Source organism: Argiope bruennichi, chromosome 10, assembly GCF_947563725.1.
Source record: "Argiope bruennichi chromosome 10, qqArgBrue1.1, whole genome shotgun sequence".
NCBI lineage: Eukaryota > Metazoa > Arthropoda > Arachnida > Araneae > Araneidae > Argiope > Argiope bruennichi.
Genome location: NC_079160.1, coordinates 15,127,844 through 15,143,392, shown reverse-complemented (window position 1 = coordinate 15,143,392; position 15,549 = coordinate 15,127,844). Strand labels below are relative to the sequence as shown.

Below are 15,549 nucleotides of genomic sequence, written 5' to 3'. Positions count from 1 at the left end.
AGGAATTGCCTTATTCCATCAAGGTAACTCTAATCAGAATTCAAAAATAAAGGTAAATTCATTCTCACATTTCTGTCTAAGTGAGCTGGTTTCATCAGTATTGTAGTGAAATTCAAATAGCCGCTATTGTCTTATCATCATTTTTAACTCTAAATTATTAATTCCGTTATAACTGGGTCATAAAGGTAGAATACTAATTCTTATTCAAAATTTAATCAATTCTTTTTTATTTTTTGATTTCAATTAAAATTTTCAATAATGCGTTTAGCAACTTTGACGTTTCAATATATTTCGATTTTGTAATTTGGCAACAGTTTCTTAAAATAGTAAGCAAAACACCGAAAAACGTGTTATTTCAACACTTGGCAAAAATTCCTGCAGCAGCAGTATTATTTATGTGATGGCTAATTCAAATTTTTCAACTGTTGATGACGATAAAGAAAATGATGCGGAAATGGAAGTAGTTAATGATGATGAGAGTGATGAGGAAGAAACAAATACCTCTGACGACGAAACTGAAAATGCTACTTCTCGGGTATATCTCCCTAATAATGAAAATAATGATGATGTTGAATTAGAGTGTGACGAATCTGCGTATATTTGTTATTATGCTGTCAAGACAGGCAAGTATTTTAGATTTTAGTAAACATTAACCATCAAAATTTGATTTGTTCGAAATTATTAATTATCTTGATTGATTATTGACCGTTTGAGTATATTTGAATTATATATAATCTTATGATAATTGAAACCCTTATTTAAGATCATATCTGAGATTTTTCAGGATTGTACACTATTATAATGTGGCTTTTACTAGAAAATTTAAATATACTTTTAAAATATTTTCTTTATTTGGTTGGGACTTTTTTATTTTCCAAAATGAACTTTGTGAAATTGTTTGGGCAGTGATTGCTATGATTCTTTTTAATTATGAATGTAAGAATTTCTTTGGTTCAGCTGTGCCTTGCTTTATAATAGAGAATTATATATATACATATATTATCTACAGCATCTCAGTTTTGTACTACACAGAATTTTTTTAACTTAACAAAAGCCTTACAACTTTGATAACTGCAAGATCAAACTGTGATAGCTGCACTGCTATGCTCAAAGTAACAAATGTGTACTTTTTTAAAATGACACTGATGAACCAATTTAAGTTGTGCTTGTGAGCCACCTCATCTTGTAAGCATCAGGCAAAATTTTTTTAGCTTAAAAGATAGAAATACTTATGGCTTAGTAGGAGCAGAAATGGGCCCTTTATAGCTTCGCTAGATCATTGAAGGTGAGGATTCTGAAAATATTAGCAGAGGACAATTGCAAGAAGAAAAGTTCATTCTTAAGGAATCGGGGTATTTTCAGTTCTTTAAGAAAAAAAATACCACACATCTTCTATTTATTTCTCAGTGAAGTACTGATGTTATTAAGGAGTCATAAAGCCATGCAAATGAGCTCTAAAAATTTATTGAAATGAAGATTATAGTAAAAATGAAGAATCGTGAAATAAAACCAATTTCAAAGAACAAGCAACTCTTTCGAATAGTAAATTCAACTGTTTGTTTGTTCATTAGTGTAAAAAAAAAAAAAAAAGAATTTATTGCAAAATTAGGGTTAAAATTTTATTATTGAAAATAATGTTATTTGAATGAAATTAGACACTCACATTTTATTTATCAAATCAATCATTTCTTAACAAATTATAATTTTCAGTTCTATAAAATGTGTGTAATAGGTGAAAAACTCGACAATAACAAAATATTAGCCAAAGTAATATCAGCTGAATTACTTTACTTAATAATTTGGATTACAATATTGGTACTGTTTTTTTTTAAGGGGCATCTTAAAATAGATATTAATTCTTAATAATGTATTTTGATGTTTTTGATCAATGTTCATGCTCATTTGAGTAAGTAAAATCTGAAAATGCTATATGTTTGCCTCTTTATGTAGAATTCATAAAACAGCATTCACAAATTTGTAATTGCATCTTTTAAATTATTAATCTCACAATTTCATCCATTTTAAAAATAAAAGACTATATTAAAATTATAGTGTAGCTAACATGCTATAATGTTAGCTACAACATGCTATCTAAGCAGGCTATCTTCCTGTAAATGCTACATTCTTACCATTATATCTTCTCTACTAATAATAAAGATGAATGTGAATGTGTTGATGTTATATCACACAGTTTGACCTAGAATTACCAACTTTTGTACAAATATACAGTGGAATGCCAAGACATGTAGCTTGTAATGGTTTTTTAAAAGTTTTAATGAAAATTTAGTAAAATTTTCACCATAATTTCAAAAATTATACAATATTAAGAATGATTTTTTACTCATCTTGGAATTAAGAAAAATTATCTTTTTAATTTTTAATATGTTTTTTGAAATTTATCGTAGAATCAAGGTTTAGTTTTTCAAATAGGCAATGATGAAAATTGTTTTTATGTGCATCCATTTTTAAATACTATTAGCCTTAATTGTAGTATAATTGGATGTATAGATGTATATAGAGTTATTCATAATACTTTCATATCACTTTCTTTATTACTCTGCATATTTTATACTGTATTTTTTATTGAATTAGAGAAATTCAATTGAATTATCTAAGTTACTCAAATTATAAAAAGTACTATATATTACACAACAAATTTCAATAGTGAGCATTATTACATTCTGTTCTTATGATTTAAATAAAAATGTTTTGCTTAGTGAGAAAGTTTTTGATTAGTTGAAGTTTAAACAGCTCCATTGTTTTAAAAAGGAAAGCTCAAATTTTAGATGAAATGACAGGAAATTGGAGAGATTCATTGTAAAATGTATGGAATGATATGAGGTTTTTAATTGAGTACATGTTCATTAAACCTGAAATTTAAAAGTATTTTGCTGAGGAAGCCACCAGGAAAGAGCTAATGAAAAATTTAACAGAAAATCTTAGCAATAATTAATTCTGATGAACCAGATTGCCACCAAAGTGGCTTGTTACATACATTTTTGCAAAATTTAATTTTAAACACTAATAAGTAGTTTTCTGTTGAAAAACATTATATATAAATATGAAATGAAAATTGTTTTACTTCATGCAATTCTTCCTATATTTCTGAAATGTTTTGAACCCCATGTATCTTCTTATGCTAATGATAAAGTCTCTTACAGGTTTCTGTATACTATTAATTTGAACAGTCATTGGGTGCTCAAATTATTTACATTCATGGTGGGACTTGCGTGTTATCCAATATACAGAATAATTTATAAAGTATTTTTAAGCTATTAAAATTTGAAATGCCGTCTCTCATAGCCAGAGAAATAGCATGTACCTATAGTAAAGTGAATGTATTGAATTTATTGAGAATTTGCCTCTATTGACAAAATTTTATTTGCCTCTAGTGACAAAATAAGGAAATTACATTAACAACAACAACTACAAAATAAATAAATAAAAAAAAATGATTTCAGCTAAAAAAAATCCTATTAAAACGGTATAAATTATATCATAATTCAAACACAGGAAAAAGTTTCATGGAGTTATCTGTAAAATTAGGAAAGATATTTGTGAATAAAATTATGAATTTCCATGAACTTTTTGGCTGATAACCCTTATTATTTTTGTTTAGTTGTAGTGCTTTCTTTTTTTGGCACTTGGGGCATTACAACCTGTCAATAAATTCAGTATAGTTCACTTTACTAAGAGTGCACAATACTTCCCTGGCTTTGCAAAATGATGTCCTAGTTTTAAAAGACCTAAAAGGACTTTTCTGATCATTTTGTATATTCTGGTCAATAATTTGATTTGTGATTTGATCATATTTCTTAATGTAAAATCTGCCCTTGTAGTTGGCTGATTTTGTTTTAAGTTGTTTCTTCTTTTAAATAATAGGAAAGAAATCATTTTACATTTAGTACCTACAAATTAAGCTGATAGTTACTGTGTTTATCTAAAGTTTTAGGTTTCAAGAGGAAATATAATTCAAATTTCAAATGCAGTTATCACAGAATCTTTTATATATACTTTTTTTGTTACATGTCATATATCAAATTTAAAATACAATTCTTACAAAATTTTATCTCTTATGCTTTCGATTTTAGTAATAGCAGATATGATAGATTTCGAATTAGTGATTGTTGTTGAACATGTAGATAGTATTTCAAAAATATAAGCAACCATACCAAAAGTCTAATTGCTCAGAGAGAGAAAGAGAAGTGTTACTTTTGATTTTACAGTATCCAAATTACACTCTGTTTAAATCACCAGTTTGTAAAGAGTCACGTGATGTGCTATTATGTCCAAGGAACATAATGGTTTGAAAGCCTGCATCACAACTTCTATTATCAGATGCAAACTAAGATGTGCTGCAGAAGGTTAGCAAATACAGCATTATGCACTTTATGCATGCCATATAACAAAAGGAGCAATATTGAATCTCTGCAATGGTAGTGTCAAAACCATGAAATATTAAATTTTATTTATATAAATAAATGAGCAACTATCTATTGCACAGTAACACTTTGAAATCAGGATATTTGATTTGATTCATATTATGTAAGACAGTAAAAGAAGAAAGGAGAAAAAATGTGTATGTGCGTTTAAATAAAAAAATTTCTGCCTTTGCATTGAAATTCTTTTCTTTTCTTTTTTTTAGGTTCTCCTTGTCTAAGCTTTGACATCATCCCAGATAATCTAGGAGAAAACCGAGCTGATCAGTTTCCTTTGACTATGACACTTGTTGGTGGAACTGAAGTGAAAAAAATCCGTAACAATAATTTGTTAGTGATGAAATTATCTAATATGCAAAAAAATAAGCCTCCAAAAAGTGACAATGAGGAAGATGAAGAATCTGAATCTGAAAGTGACGATGAAGAAGATAATAAACCAGTTTTAGAAACTGCTGCAATAAAACATGCAGGTTGTGTCAACAGGGTTAAGGTATGTTTTAATTATTAAGTAATTTAAAATATGACAAATTTTAAATTTTAGCACTTAATATAATTTTTTTTTCTTAAGAATCCTAGCAAAATAAGTGGAAGCTCATAATATGAATCTTCATTTTCATTTTGCCTGGTATATTTTATCAAACAGGGAAGAACATTGCATTTGAATTAGAGGTTAGGATATCTACTTAATATCAAACTATTGGCTGCTTAAAATAAGTATGTGCCTCTGAAATTTTTAAGTTGTATAATTTATAACTAGCTTACCACATGTTATGCTATCTGTTACAATGATATTTTATAAAACTGCTGGGAATTCAGCCGTTTGATATTAGAGTATTGCAGTGGAAATGATGATGAATAAAAAGTCTCCAAAGATTGGGTTCGACAAAAGGAAAGATTTAATTTAAATACAATTTATTACGAGGAAATAGAATTGAACACATGATGAACTATTTACAGATATGACGGGGAAAACTTATAAAAACATAAACAGTCATTACAGGACCTGAGTCCAATACCGAACCAAAACATCTTACAAAAAAAAATAACGACATGTATTCAATCTCATGTCTTAGTTCTCAAGTTATCATAATACTTAGTTATCAAGTTACATAAATATCAGATGCGATACCGATTAAATAGTAAAATGTTTAATGTCACGTGAAGTGATTTATTCAAACCAATGACGCACAAAAGCAGGTTCAAAATGCATTGCATCATTTTTTTTTCTTTTTTTTTTCAATAAAGTACAGGAGACAAAATAATTTGGAATTTATAACCTTAATGCCGAAATTGCCTAACACTATCCATAAAAGGACTCCATAAAAGTACTAGCAATCAGCTTGTACTCATCACTTAGAGGAGCGTATTGAGTTTTAAAAAGTTATTATTTGTAAAATTACTTACTGTAAATATTCAGTTCATTGCATCAGAGATCAAACATTTTATATTGTTGAATGTTTTCCCTTAAACTTATTATTATTATTATTATTAGCTGTTTTATGCATTGAAATTCCCCCCCCCCCCATCGTCTAATATTGAACATTATTTACTTATTTGAAACAGCTTTCAGTTAGAATATATTGCATTATTTATTTATTTGTTTAAAAAAATAAAATAATTTGGGAATAAAAGTAGTTTCATGTACAGTTTAGGATATTTTTCAACTAAATTAGAGCAATGCAGAAATAATACATTTTGTGTTTTTTAAATGTGTGAATTTTTTTTATTTATGTGGTATTTTTAATTTTCTTCCATTTCTTCCATCTTGTCTTTCTATTTTTATTCCAATAAGGATTAAAATTTGGATTGAAAGCTCTTTTCCTCTTCTCATTTTTAAAGAAATATTTATAAAAACTTTTTTTTGTAACAACAAGTTTAATGAGAGAATGAAAAAATAAGTATTAAAGCTTGTAAAAGCAGTCTATTCATGTCATGAATATTCAAATGCTTTTCAAGATAAATTAAGAACTCTTCCTTAAACTTTTCTTTAATGTCTTTCTTTTATTTTTGTTTCCTTTTATTCTTCTTTATCAAAAACAAAAACAATTTTATATTCCAGGTGACAAATCTGGGTGATGAGGTATTTGCAGCATCTTGGTCTGAACTACAAAAAGTCCATATTTGGAACTTATCCCGACCTTTGAATGCAGTGAATGATAAACGAGTAATGGCTGCATATGTGCAAAACAATGAAACTGTTGAACCAGCTTACACTTTCTCTGGTCATCAAGCAGAAGGCTTCGCCATGGAATGGTCACCTTTAGTACCAGGTATTATTACTGATTTGCAACCTTTTTTTAAGAAAATATTTTCTAAAGCTGACGTGTTTTTATCTCTGTAACAAATATTTAAAAAAAATTATTGAAATTGATTGTTTTTGTAATTTTTGAATGTGTGATCTTTAATTTAAATGTCTTAATGTCTCTTAATAAACTGAACTCTGAATTTTGGACTTTGACTTAAAACATTTAATCACGATGTTCATCTGGTTTTGAAATATAAATATTCAAGATAAACTCTGAAAGACCAGTCTAATTTTTTTGAGAACTTTTTATTGTTTTCTTCCCTATAAAATTAGTGGGTTATTTGGTTTAAAATAAAAAGAATTGTCCTGCTAACAGCATTATCACCCCTTTTTAATTGACCTCTAAAGTTAAAGAATAAATAAAATAGTCTTCCAAATTGTAATATTAAGTCATAATTTGCTGATGCAACATTCTAAAAAGAGATGACAGTAGATACAAAAGCTGAATCCTCCTGGATAATCAGTTTAATTAAGAAAATTAAAGTATATCAAGTAAAGGCAATGCACAGCTTAGTAGAAAAGATTATATACTATATATCTTTAAAACCAATAAGATGAAAACCTGGTTGTTTGTTGGCAGTCTACAGAACTAACTGTTAATATATTTAGTGCATATGTAAATTTGAATCTGAAGGTTTGCATTAGCTTGTTCAATTTTGAATATTTAAAATATAACTCATATTTTGACATATTTATCTATAACTTCTAAAAGAAGTATTGAAATAATTTTTATATAATTTTAAAAGTACTTTTTATTGTTCCAAAAATGTTAGTTTATAATTTAAACCCTGTTGAGTATTTACTCTAATTAAAATTTCTTTTTCAAAAACAACTTGTACTACTCACAACTCAGTGACAGCCAATAAACATTTCTCTAGAAGCCCAAAAAATGTTTTTCCCTCTTTGAATTAAAGGAAAAGAGCCTGCTACTGCATTCTCATTTTGTTCTTAATTCTCAAGGTTGCATGATATATGCACGAACAAAAAATGTTTTTTGCCTCAAATTTTAAATTTTTGATGAATTAAATTAAAATAAAGCTTTATTTTTTTAATACTATTAAACATTTTAAATGCATATTACATGTAAAGCATTTCTTATGCAGATATTTACAGTATGAAATTGTACTGAAGTCCTGTTTTGCTTTATATATGCTAACACAATCTTTTAATAAACTAAAGTGCAACAAATGGAATAGAGCAAGTACTATAACATTAAATGAAAACAGTGTTGAGATTTAAAAAAATATATATATGCATTTCTAGACATTGTTTCGTTTCACATTATTACCTTTTAAATGCCATCTAATAAGGAATTCAGTTCCATTATTTTTTACAAAAATATTCTACTTTTTATTTTTGTCAATATTTTGAAATGTATCAATAATGCACACACAAAAAAAAATCAATATTTGGGTAACTGCTGATGATTGCAATCATTTACAGCTCTAAGTTAGATTTAATTTATTTATTGGCAATCTTTTGAAGTTTGAATTAATTGTGCTGAAGATGATCCGATTATATTATTTAATACCAGATGTATCTGCATTTCATTTGAAATTACTTGTTTTATCTAAAATAAATAAACCAAAAAAACATTTTAATTGCTTAATTATGTGTCTGAAACTTCATTTCTATCATTCTTCAGGTATAAAATTTATTAGGTTTTACTTTAAAAATTTTTGGTAGGTATTACTTTGTTGGTTATATTACTTTGAACCCAAATTATTAATATAAAATACAACAATTTTAAATTTTTCAATAAATTTGCACATATTTAATTTTATTGATAGGACAAAATTAAACATTTGTAAATCATTATGAATAATAATATAGGTGATGAGTGATACTGCCGAAATTACAAAATCGAAATTGTAGTATATTATTAATATGATATATAAAGTAGTGGTAATATTTTTATTTCTGATACTATCTGAAATGTTTTGTCAAAACAAATTAATCTGATTATTAAAATTAGAGCAATGAATTATATCTTTCAATTATAGAACTTATAAACCTTATTTAATTATAATTGATTATTCTGATCTTTTCTTTGGACATAAATTCATTCCATTCTGGGCATAAAATTAAACCATTCGGTGAATAAATGGTGGAAATGATATCTTTTAGTAGTAGAATTAAATTTATGAATAATTCATGAATTATTCTTTTAATCCTTCCTGTAATTGTGATTCATATAAATTCTCTTAAATATAAATTTTGTGTAAGATTTTTAGAAATTATAAATTTGGCATCCACTTTCATAATAAATACTATCAAATTTGTAATTTCTTCTTTTTTTATCTGTATTTTGATTGTATTTGAATTTATACTTCAATAGATGCTTGGAAAAAAAATGATCAATGATGTTAATTCCATAATTCAATATTAATTTTATTATTTGTCTCCTGCCTTTGTAGTTTCATACTATTTCTGTTATAGATATGATTATATATTTTATTTTGGGTGATAGTGAAAAAATATATATCAATAATTCATATAATATTGATTTTTTTTTTTTTTTTTTTTTTTTTTTGCTTCAAGTTAGATATGGTTATATTTACTATTAACTTAAGATTTTCTTTAAGTAACTAATTTTTTTACTATCTTATCATAGTTATTTTAACATATGAAATTAATATATATATTTACCAAAAATTGGTACTCATATAATATTTTATTTGAATGCTCTTAGGAGTACTGGCTACAGGTGATTGCAAAAGTAACATCCATTTATGGAAACCCCTTGAAGGAGGAAGTTGGCATGTTGACCAACGTGCTTACAAAGCTCATACAGATTCTGTTGAAGACATTGCTTGGTCACCTAATGAGAACAATGTATGTAAAGTATTCACTGAATTATAAATGCTTTATTTCATTTAAATTTTCAAACTTTTTTGTAATTTACTTTTGTTACTCATGCATTTCCATGCTTTTCTTATACAAAGAACAGTGTTTATAATTAATCTTTTCAGGAATCTTAAATTCTCATCTAAAGGGTTTAAACTAACTTTTAAAACCTTATCATAATTTTTATTTTCCTGTTGAAATAGGCTAGAATCGTATATCATCTGTTAGTACTTGTAATGGATGTAACTGGTGGCTAGAAGAAAGTAATCTACTCATTATGTTGAAGAAAATAAACTAATGATTATAAGCCAAGTTTAAAGGATTATATATAAAAGCGAGAAGTTTTCAAAAATAAACTAATAGTGAAGATAAGGAAATTAGTGTTATCTTTGTATAATAATTTAGTTATTGTGTCAACATGTGTTATTTATTAATCTTTAAAGACATTAAAATGAAATAAATCTTAACGCTTATTATAAATAAAAAAAGTGCTAATACATTAAAGGTAAAAAGTATTAAGTTTACAAAGGAATGGATAATTCTGCTCTATATTTTTTCCTAATTTTGCTTTATTCTTTTCTCCATTTGTGTAATTCACAATGGCAAGATCTACCATTCCAATGATCACTGTTTTTAATTACTGTGTGGACATGCATACTAATCTGTCTGTATTTAGTTTTGGAATCTTTAATCTTCAGTATCGAAATGTATTTCAGTGTTTCTGTTTTTATGTTAAGTTTTTTTTTTTTTTTTTTTTTTTTTTTTTTTTTTTTTAAATTAGTGTTAAACATATTCCTAAATTTTTGTCTTGCTCTTTATATTCTTGAATATTTAATGCAAACCATATACTATGCTGTGGATAATTTAGATTTCAAATTTTGTCTTTATCATCTTTTGGTTTTTATTTCTAATATTAATACCTTATTCTTTTTTTTAAAAAAATTTCAAGGGTTGGTATTAAACTGGAATTCAAATTGCTTTAAATATTTTCCTTATAATCTTTCTCTGTCTTTATATGTTTTGTCATATACAAGGGATGGGTGTATAATAAATGCCCTGGAAATATCTGTGTGCGTGTTTAATTTTTGTTTTATAACTATACTGGTATTTAGAAAGTAAGATATTTATGTTCAGGTCAATAGTATTCCCAAAAATAACTAATAAATTATTAAATATTTGCTATCTTAAATACTAACCTCTCTGGAACTTAAAATCCCCCCCCCCCCAAAAAAAAAATCAGAAGCAATATTTCCTTAAAGGTAACTTGAATTTCTGAAAATGGAATCCATAGAATTGATGCCTTTATCAATCTCCTTGCATATTTAAAATTAAAATATGCTGTTTTATTCATTAAATTGTTCTTTTTTTAAATTTGGAATTGCTTATTCTGAAGTATATTTCCTTTGGAGAATTGTAAATTTAGATCTTTTAAAAGTAAATGATCTCTACATGTGTTTAGATCACTTCAGATTTTACGCTCTTTTGTCTGCGAGTTTGTAAAGTAGCTTGGGCAAATGGTTTGAGAAATCTGTCATATTGAAATAGATATTGATTTATAACCATATTCTGGTAAAAACATATTTAATTTTATATGTCTACTTACAATATGAGCACATTTACTAGTTAAGAGAGGCCAAATATTGCTTCACTTGAAAAAGTACATTACTTTGAAGAAAATATTGCTTTCGACTTTTGTTTAATTTCTAGATCAAGAGGGTCTAGTATTTAAGGTGGTAAAGGTTTATTAACATACATCATACAATTTTAGATAAAAAAATTCAGAAAAGTTTACACAATTTTCTCTTGATATTTGTGCAGTAAGTGTTGTATCACATTCTATTTGCAGTAACTTTCAACTAGAAACATCTCCCTACTTACCTTCCTACTTTTTTAAGATTGGTTTTCAGTATTTTGATTTAACTGTGATAAACCGCAGGAAAAGTTTATTCATCTGATCAAATTGCTAAATTTCTAAAAGAATAGAAAAAATAATAATTCAACACTATTTCTGTAGTCAGATAATATTTATTAATAATTATTTCTATAACAGTTTCAAAATAAATTTGTTTTAAAGTCAGAATATCTAAAACTGTTATGATTTTGTATGAAAAATCATATGTAATGCAGATAGTTTGGTTTCTTTTTTGTGTTGCAATTCATACACAAATTTTAATGCAGATTTTAGGAATTATATTCTTTTAAAATAGCTTGTTTTATCTGCACATGACCTTCATCTTATTACCCTCATCTTATATTAAAAAACTGCTTATTCACTTTTTTTTATCAGTTACGTGCTATAATATGAAAGTCATGAAATTATAATTTCATATATTATCATCTTCATTATTTGATCCTCATTATATTTGATAAGTTTTTATAGGATTGTATTCTGCTTTCAAATAAATACATATGAAATTGCTTGCAAATTAAAAAAAAAAAAAATTTCAATATAAAATTAAGTTTTCTCTTATTTTTTCAGGTAATGGCTTCCTGTTCTGTTGACAAAAGCATCCGCATCTGGGACATCCGGGCTGCGCAAAATAAAGCATGCATGTTGACAAAAAATGACGCCCATGATTCTGATGTCAATGTCATCAGTTGGAATAAAAGTGATCCATTTATTTTGTCTGGAGGAGATGATGGTCGCCTTAGAGTGTGGGATCTCAGGCAGTTTCCAGTAAGTGTTTAGATATACTGTAAAAGAATATTTCTTTATATTGAGTAGTTTCATAATATAATCATTTATAAAAGAGTTAAAACAGTGTAATAAGGATACTTGCTTTTGCAACATTTTTTTTTTTTTTTTTGATAATTTATGCAGGTTTTTAAAAGTTATGGTAAGCAAATAAAAGCTCAATATATAATTATTTTTGATTTAAATTAATTTAAAATTAATTGTGAGGAAAGCATTAATAATTCTGAGAAATATTGGTTGGAATTTCTTTACATTTTGTTCAATGGTTTTTTCAAGGATTGTAAAAATTATAAGTTTTAGTGCGTTGGTATTACAAGTTCAGATTTATTTAAGTTTGCTTTCAGTATTCTGATCCATCATTCATAATATATTATAATTTTTCTTTTAATGCTAGTAGCAAAAATCATTCCTGAGACATTCATTGGAGTGTTATTCCATCTTCACCCATTATTGCATTTTTGCTGTATTGCAGTGTACAGAAAGAGCTGGACACTTTCTTTAAAGAATGTTTTTTTTTTTTTAATTTAATTGTGGTTTGTTTTGATTGAAGAGTCCCTTCTGTATGAATTCTGTATTATTATCCATTTAGAACATGAACTCCTACCTTATTTCATTTAACATGCAGTATTTCTTAAGAAAAAATGTTTTATGATCACAATCTTGATAACAAATGAGAAAAAAAAATAGAGGATAATTATTGATAATAGTATTAATTTAAAGATGTTTAAAATTTAACTTTATATATTTATTTTTATTACTTAGATCTTTAAGTGAGAAAGCTTTAAAAAATCTGAAAGAAGAGATTGCAGAAGTTTTTGTAACTCTAGTATCATTCTGCGCAGTTATATTTGATGTCAGGGCTTATGTGGTCTTGCCTTAGAATGAAGCACAGATAGTTTGAAAGAGTAACTTTTAAGTGAAATCAGTAATTATATCTACACTTAAAACATTATCAATCATTGCATCTTTTCTGTTTTGATGTTACTTACTGGTTACAAAGTGGTACAAATGGAACTAATTTGTTAGATTTCTTCAAATAATGTCCATAATCAACTGTTAAAAACATCATACCATTTCTATAGACACATAATAAAATAAGTATATCATTTATTTCATCTTGGCAACAACAGAGCTTGGATTCTGATTTTCAACATTAGGTAGAATAAACTATTTATTTTAAATAGTTATTAATTTTTGTCACTGGAAAAAGTTGGCAAGCAAGTTGGATGATTATTCAATATAAAGAAAAACAAAACTAATAATGCATATTTTCTTACATAGCAAAATTAATACTCTCTCTCTTTCGCACCTACAGTTCTAAAGCTGATTGATTGTTAATTTCTTTACATTACTTTTAAATGTGTCTTAACTTCATATGTATATCCTATCCAATTATTTCTACACAGGCATCAGAAGCCATTTGTACCTTTAAATATCACATTGCTCCCATCACCTCTGTGGAGTGGCATCCAACAGATCATTCGGTATTTGCTGCATCTGGTTCTGATGATCTTGTGACGCAGTGGGACTTGGCAGTGGAGCGAGATGATACAGAACAGGATGAAACACTGAAGAATCTTCCACCGCAGTTACTTTTCATCCACCAAGGTCAAAAAGAGGTTAAGGAAGTGCATTGGCATAAGCAGATGCCTGGTGTGTTATTGTCCACAGCACAAACAGGACTTAATGTTTTTAGGACAATTAGTATATAAAATATTATTTAATAAAATTTGTTATATTTTATATACTGTGTGCAATTTTATTTCTCTCCATCACTGTAAAATGGTTAATTTTTCATAGTAACAACTTTATAAACATAAAAAATTCTATGATGCTGTTCAATATTCGGATTGCCGTTGAATATTGTGTTGATATTATAAAAATATTGTTGAATATTTTGTGCTAATAGAATCCTGCCAGTAGTCTGACAATCATATGACAAGTTGGTGTGGACTCAGCTAGTGTCATTTCTTTATTTTCCAAAAGGCAAATTTCAGGGCATTTATTTAAATTTAAACAATTCTATTTAATTTTACCTGTTTTGTGTAAAAAATAAAATTTTGTAATCGATTTTCACGTACTTCATCCATGTATTAGAGCTTTAAAATTTTGTGTAATTGTATGTTTTTAATAACAATGCAAAATTTTAATGTATTTAAATTGTATACAGGATTTATTAGTTAATTCTTTATTTGAATTTTATTTTCATGCATGGGAGGCTACTTTAGTGAAAATTGTGGAAAAAAAAAATGATTACATTAATTAGGCATATCAAAACGTCTACTAATCAGCAATTCCAGAAAACTTTTAAGAACTTTTCTTTTGAATGCAAAACTTGTCTTATATGTTTATTAAGTATCATGTTATGCTTAACACTGTTCTTGACATGAAATCTCTCTTCATTTAAACCTCGTTTTGTAAAGTGCAGTTCCATGGAAGACGCTTAATGATCTTATTGAAACAATCTTCCCTCAAATAGTTGATTATCATATAGAGTAGTTGTAAACTTTCATCTTAAATGTATATGATATTATTTCCATGTTTTCATTTGTTATGATGTTACTTTGGCTATTATAATATCATAACATTTACATTTTATTCTATATGGAAATAAAATGTAAAATTAAAATAAATGCTGTTTTTATTCGTGAGGATAGATTAATATTATTGATTAATAATTAAAAAATTAAGTAAAATGCAAAATTAAATATAAATTCTACAAATGCTTCTAAGTTAAATCGAATCAATTAAGTTATCTCACTATATATTCATGAAAAGTAACTTTGTTCAAAAGGATGGTTGAGTGGTGGTTATAACAGCAAGAAATAATCAAGAATAAAGAAAATTAATCAAAGGATGCAAAAGGCAATAAAGGATGGAAATCAGGGCTTTAGAAGTCAATACTGAAGGTAGTTCCATCTCATACCCCTATCTATGACCACTCGGGTCACTCAACAATTTGATGAACATGACATAAAAATTTTATTTAAGCCAAATATTTACAAATAAATTTGTAGAAAAAGTATTGGTAAAGAGTGCAAACAAATAACAAGAAGAAAATGATAAAAACTAATTAATTGAAGCAATTTCTACTTTGTAATAGTGAAAGAAGAAATATCTATAATAATAAAAAATTTAGATGCTTTATTGCTCAAGGTTGCCTTTATTTTTAGAGAATTATCACTTACCATGTTCAGTTGTATTCAGATTGGCATTAAACTCCCTGAGAATTGATTTCATTCAAAACTTGATAGAAATTTATA

General features: G+C 26.7%; 1 protein-coding gene across 1 annotated transcript; it reads left to right on the top strand.

Moving 5' to 3' along the window:
• Positions 1-326: 326 nt before the first annotated feature.
• Positions 327-14,029, top strand: LOC129989436 (glutamate-rich WD repeat-containing protein 1-like). The gene is made up of 6 exons (XM_056097979.1): positions 327-623; positions 4,646-4,929; positions 6,499-6,709; positions 9,437-9,579; positions 12,071-12,268; positions 13,693-14,029. Exons 1-6 carry the CDS (start codon positions 401-403, stop codon positions 13,996-13,998), a joined length of 1,365 nt encoding a protein of 454 aa, XP_055953954.1. The 5' UTR covers positions 327-400; the 3' UTR covers positions 13,999-14,029.
• The last annotated feature ends 1,520 nt before the right edge of the window (positions 14,030-15,549 follow it).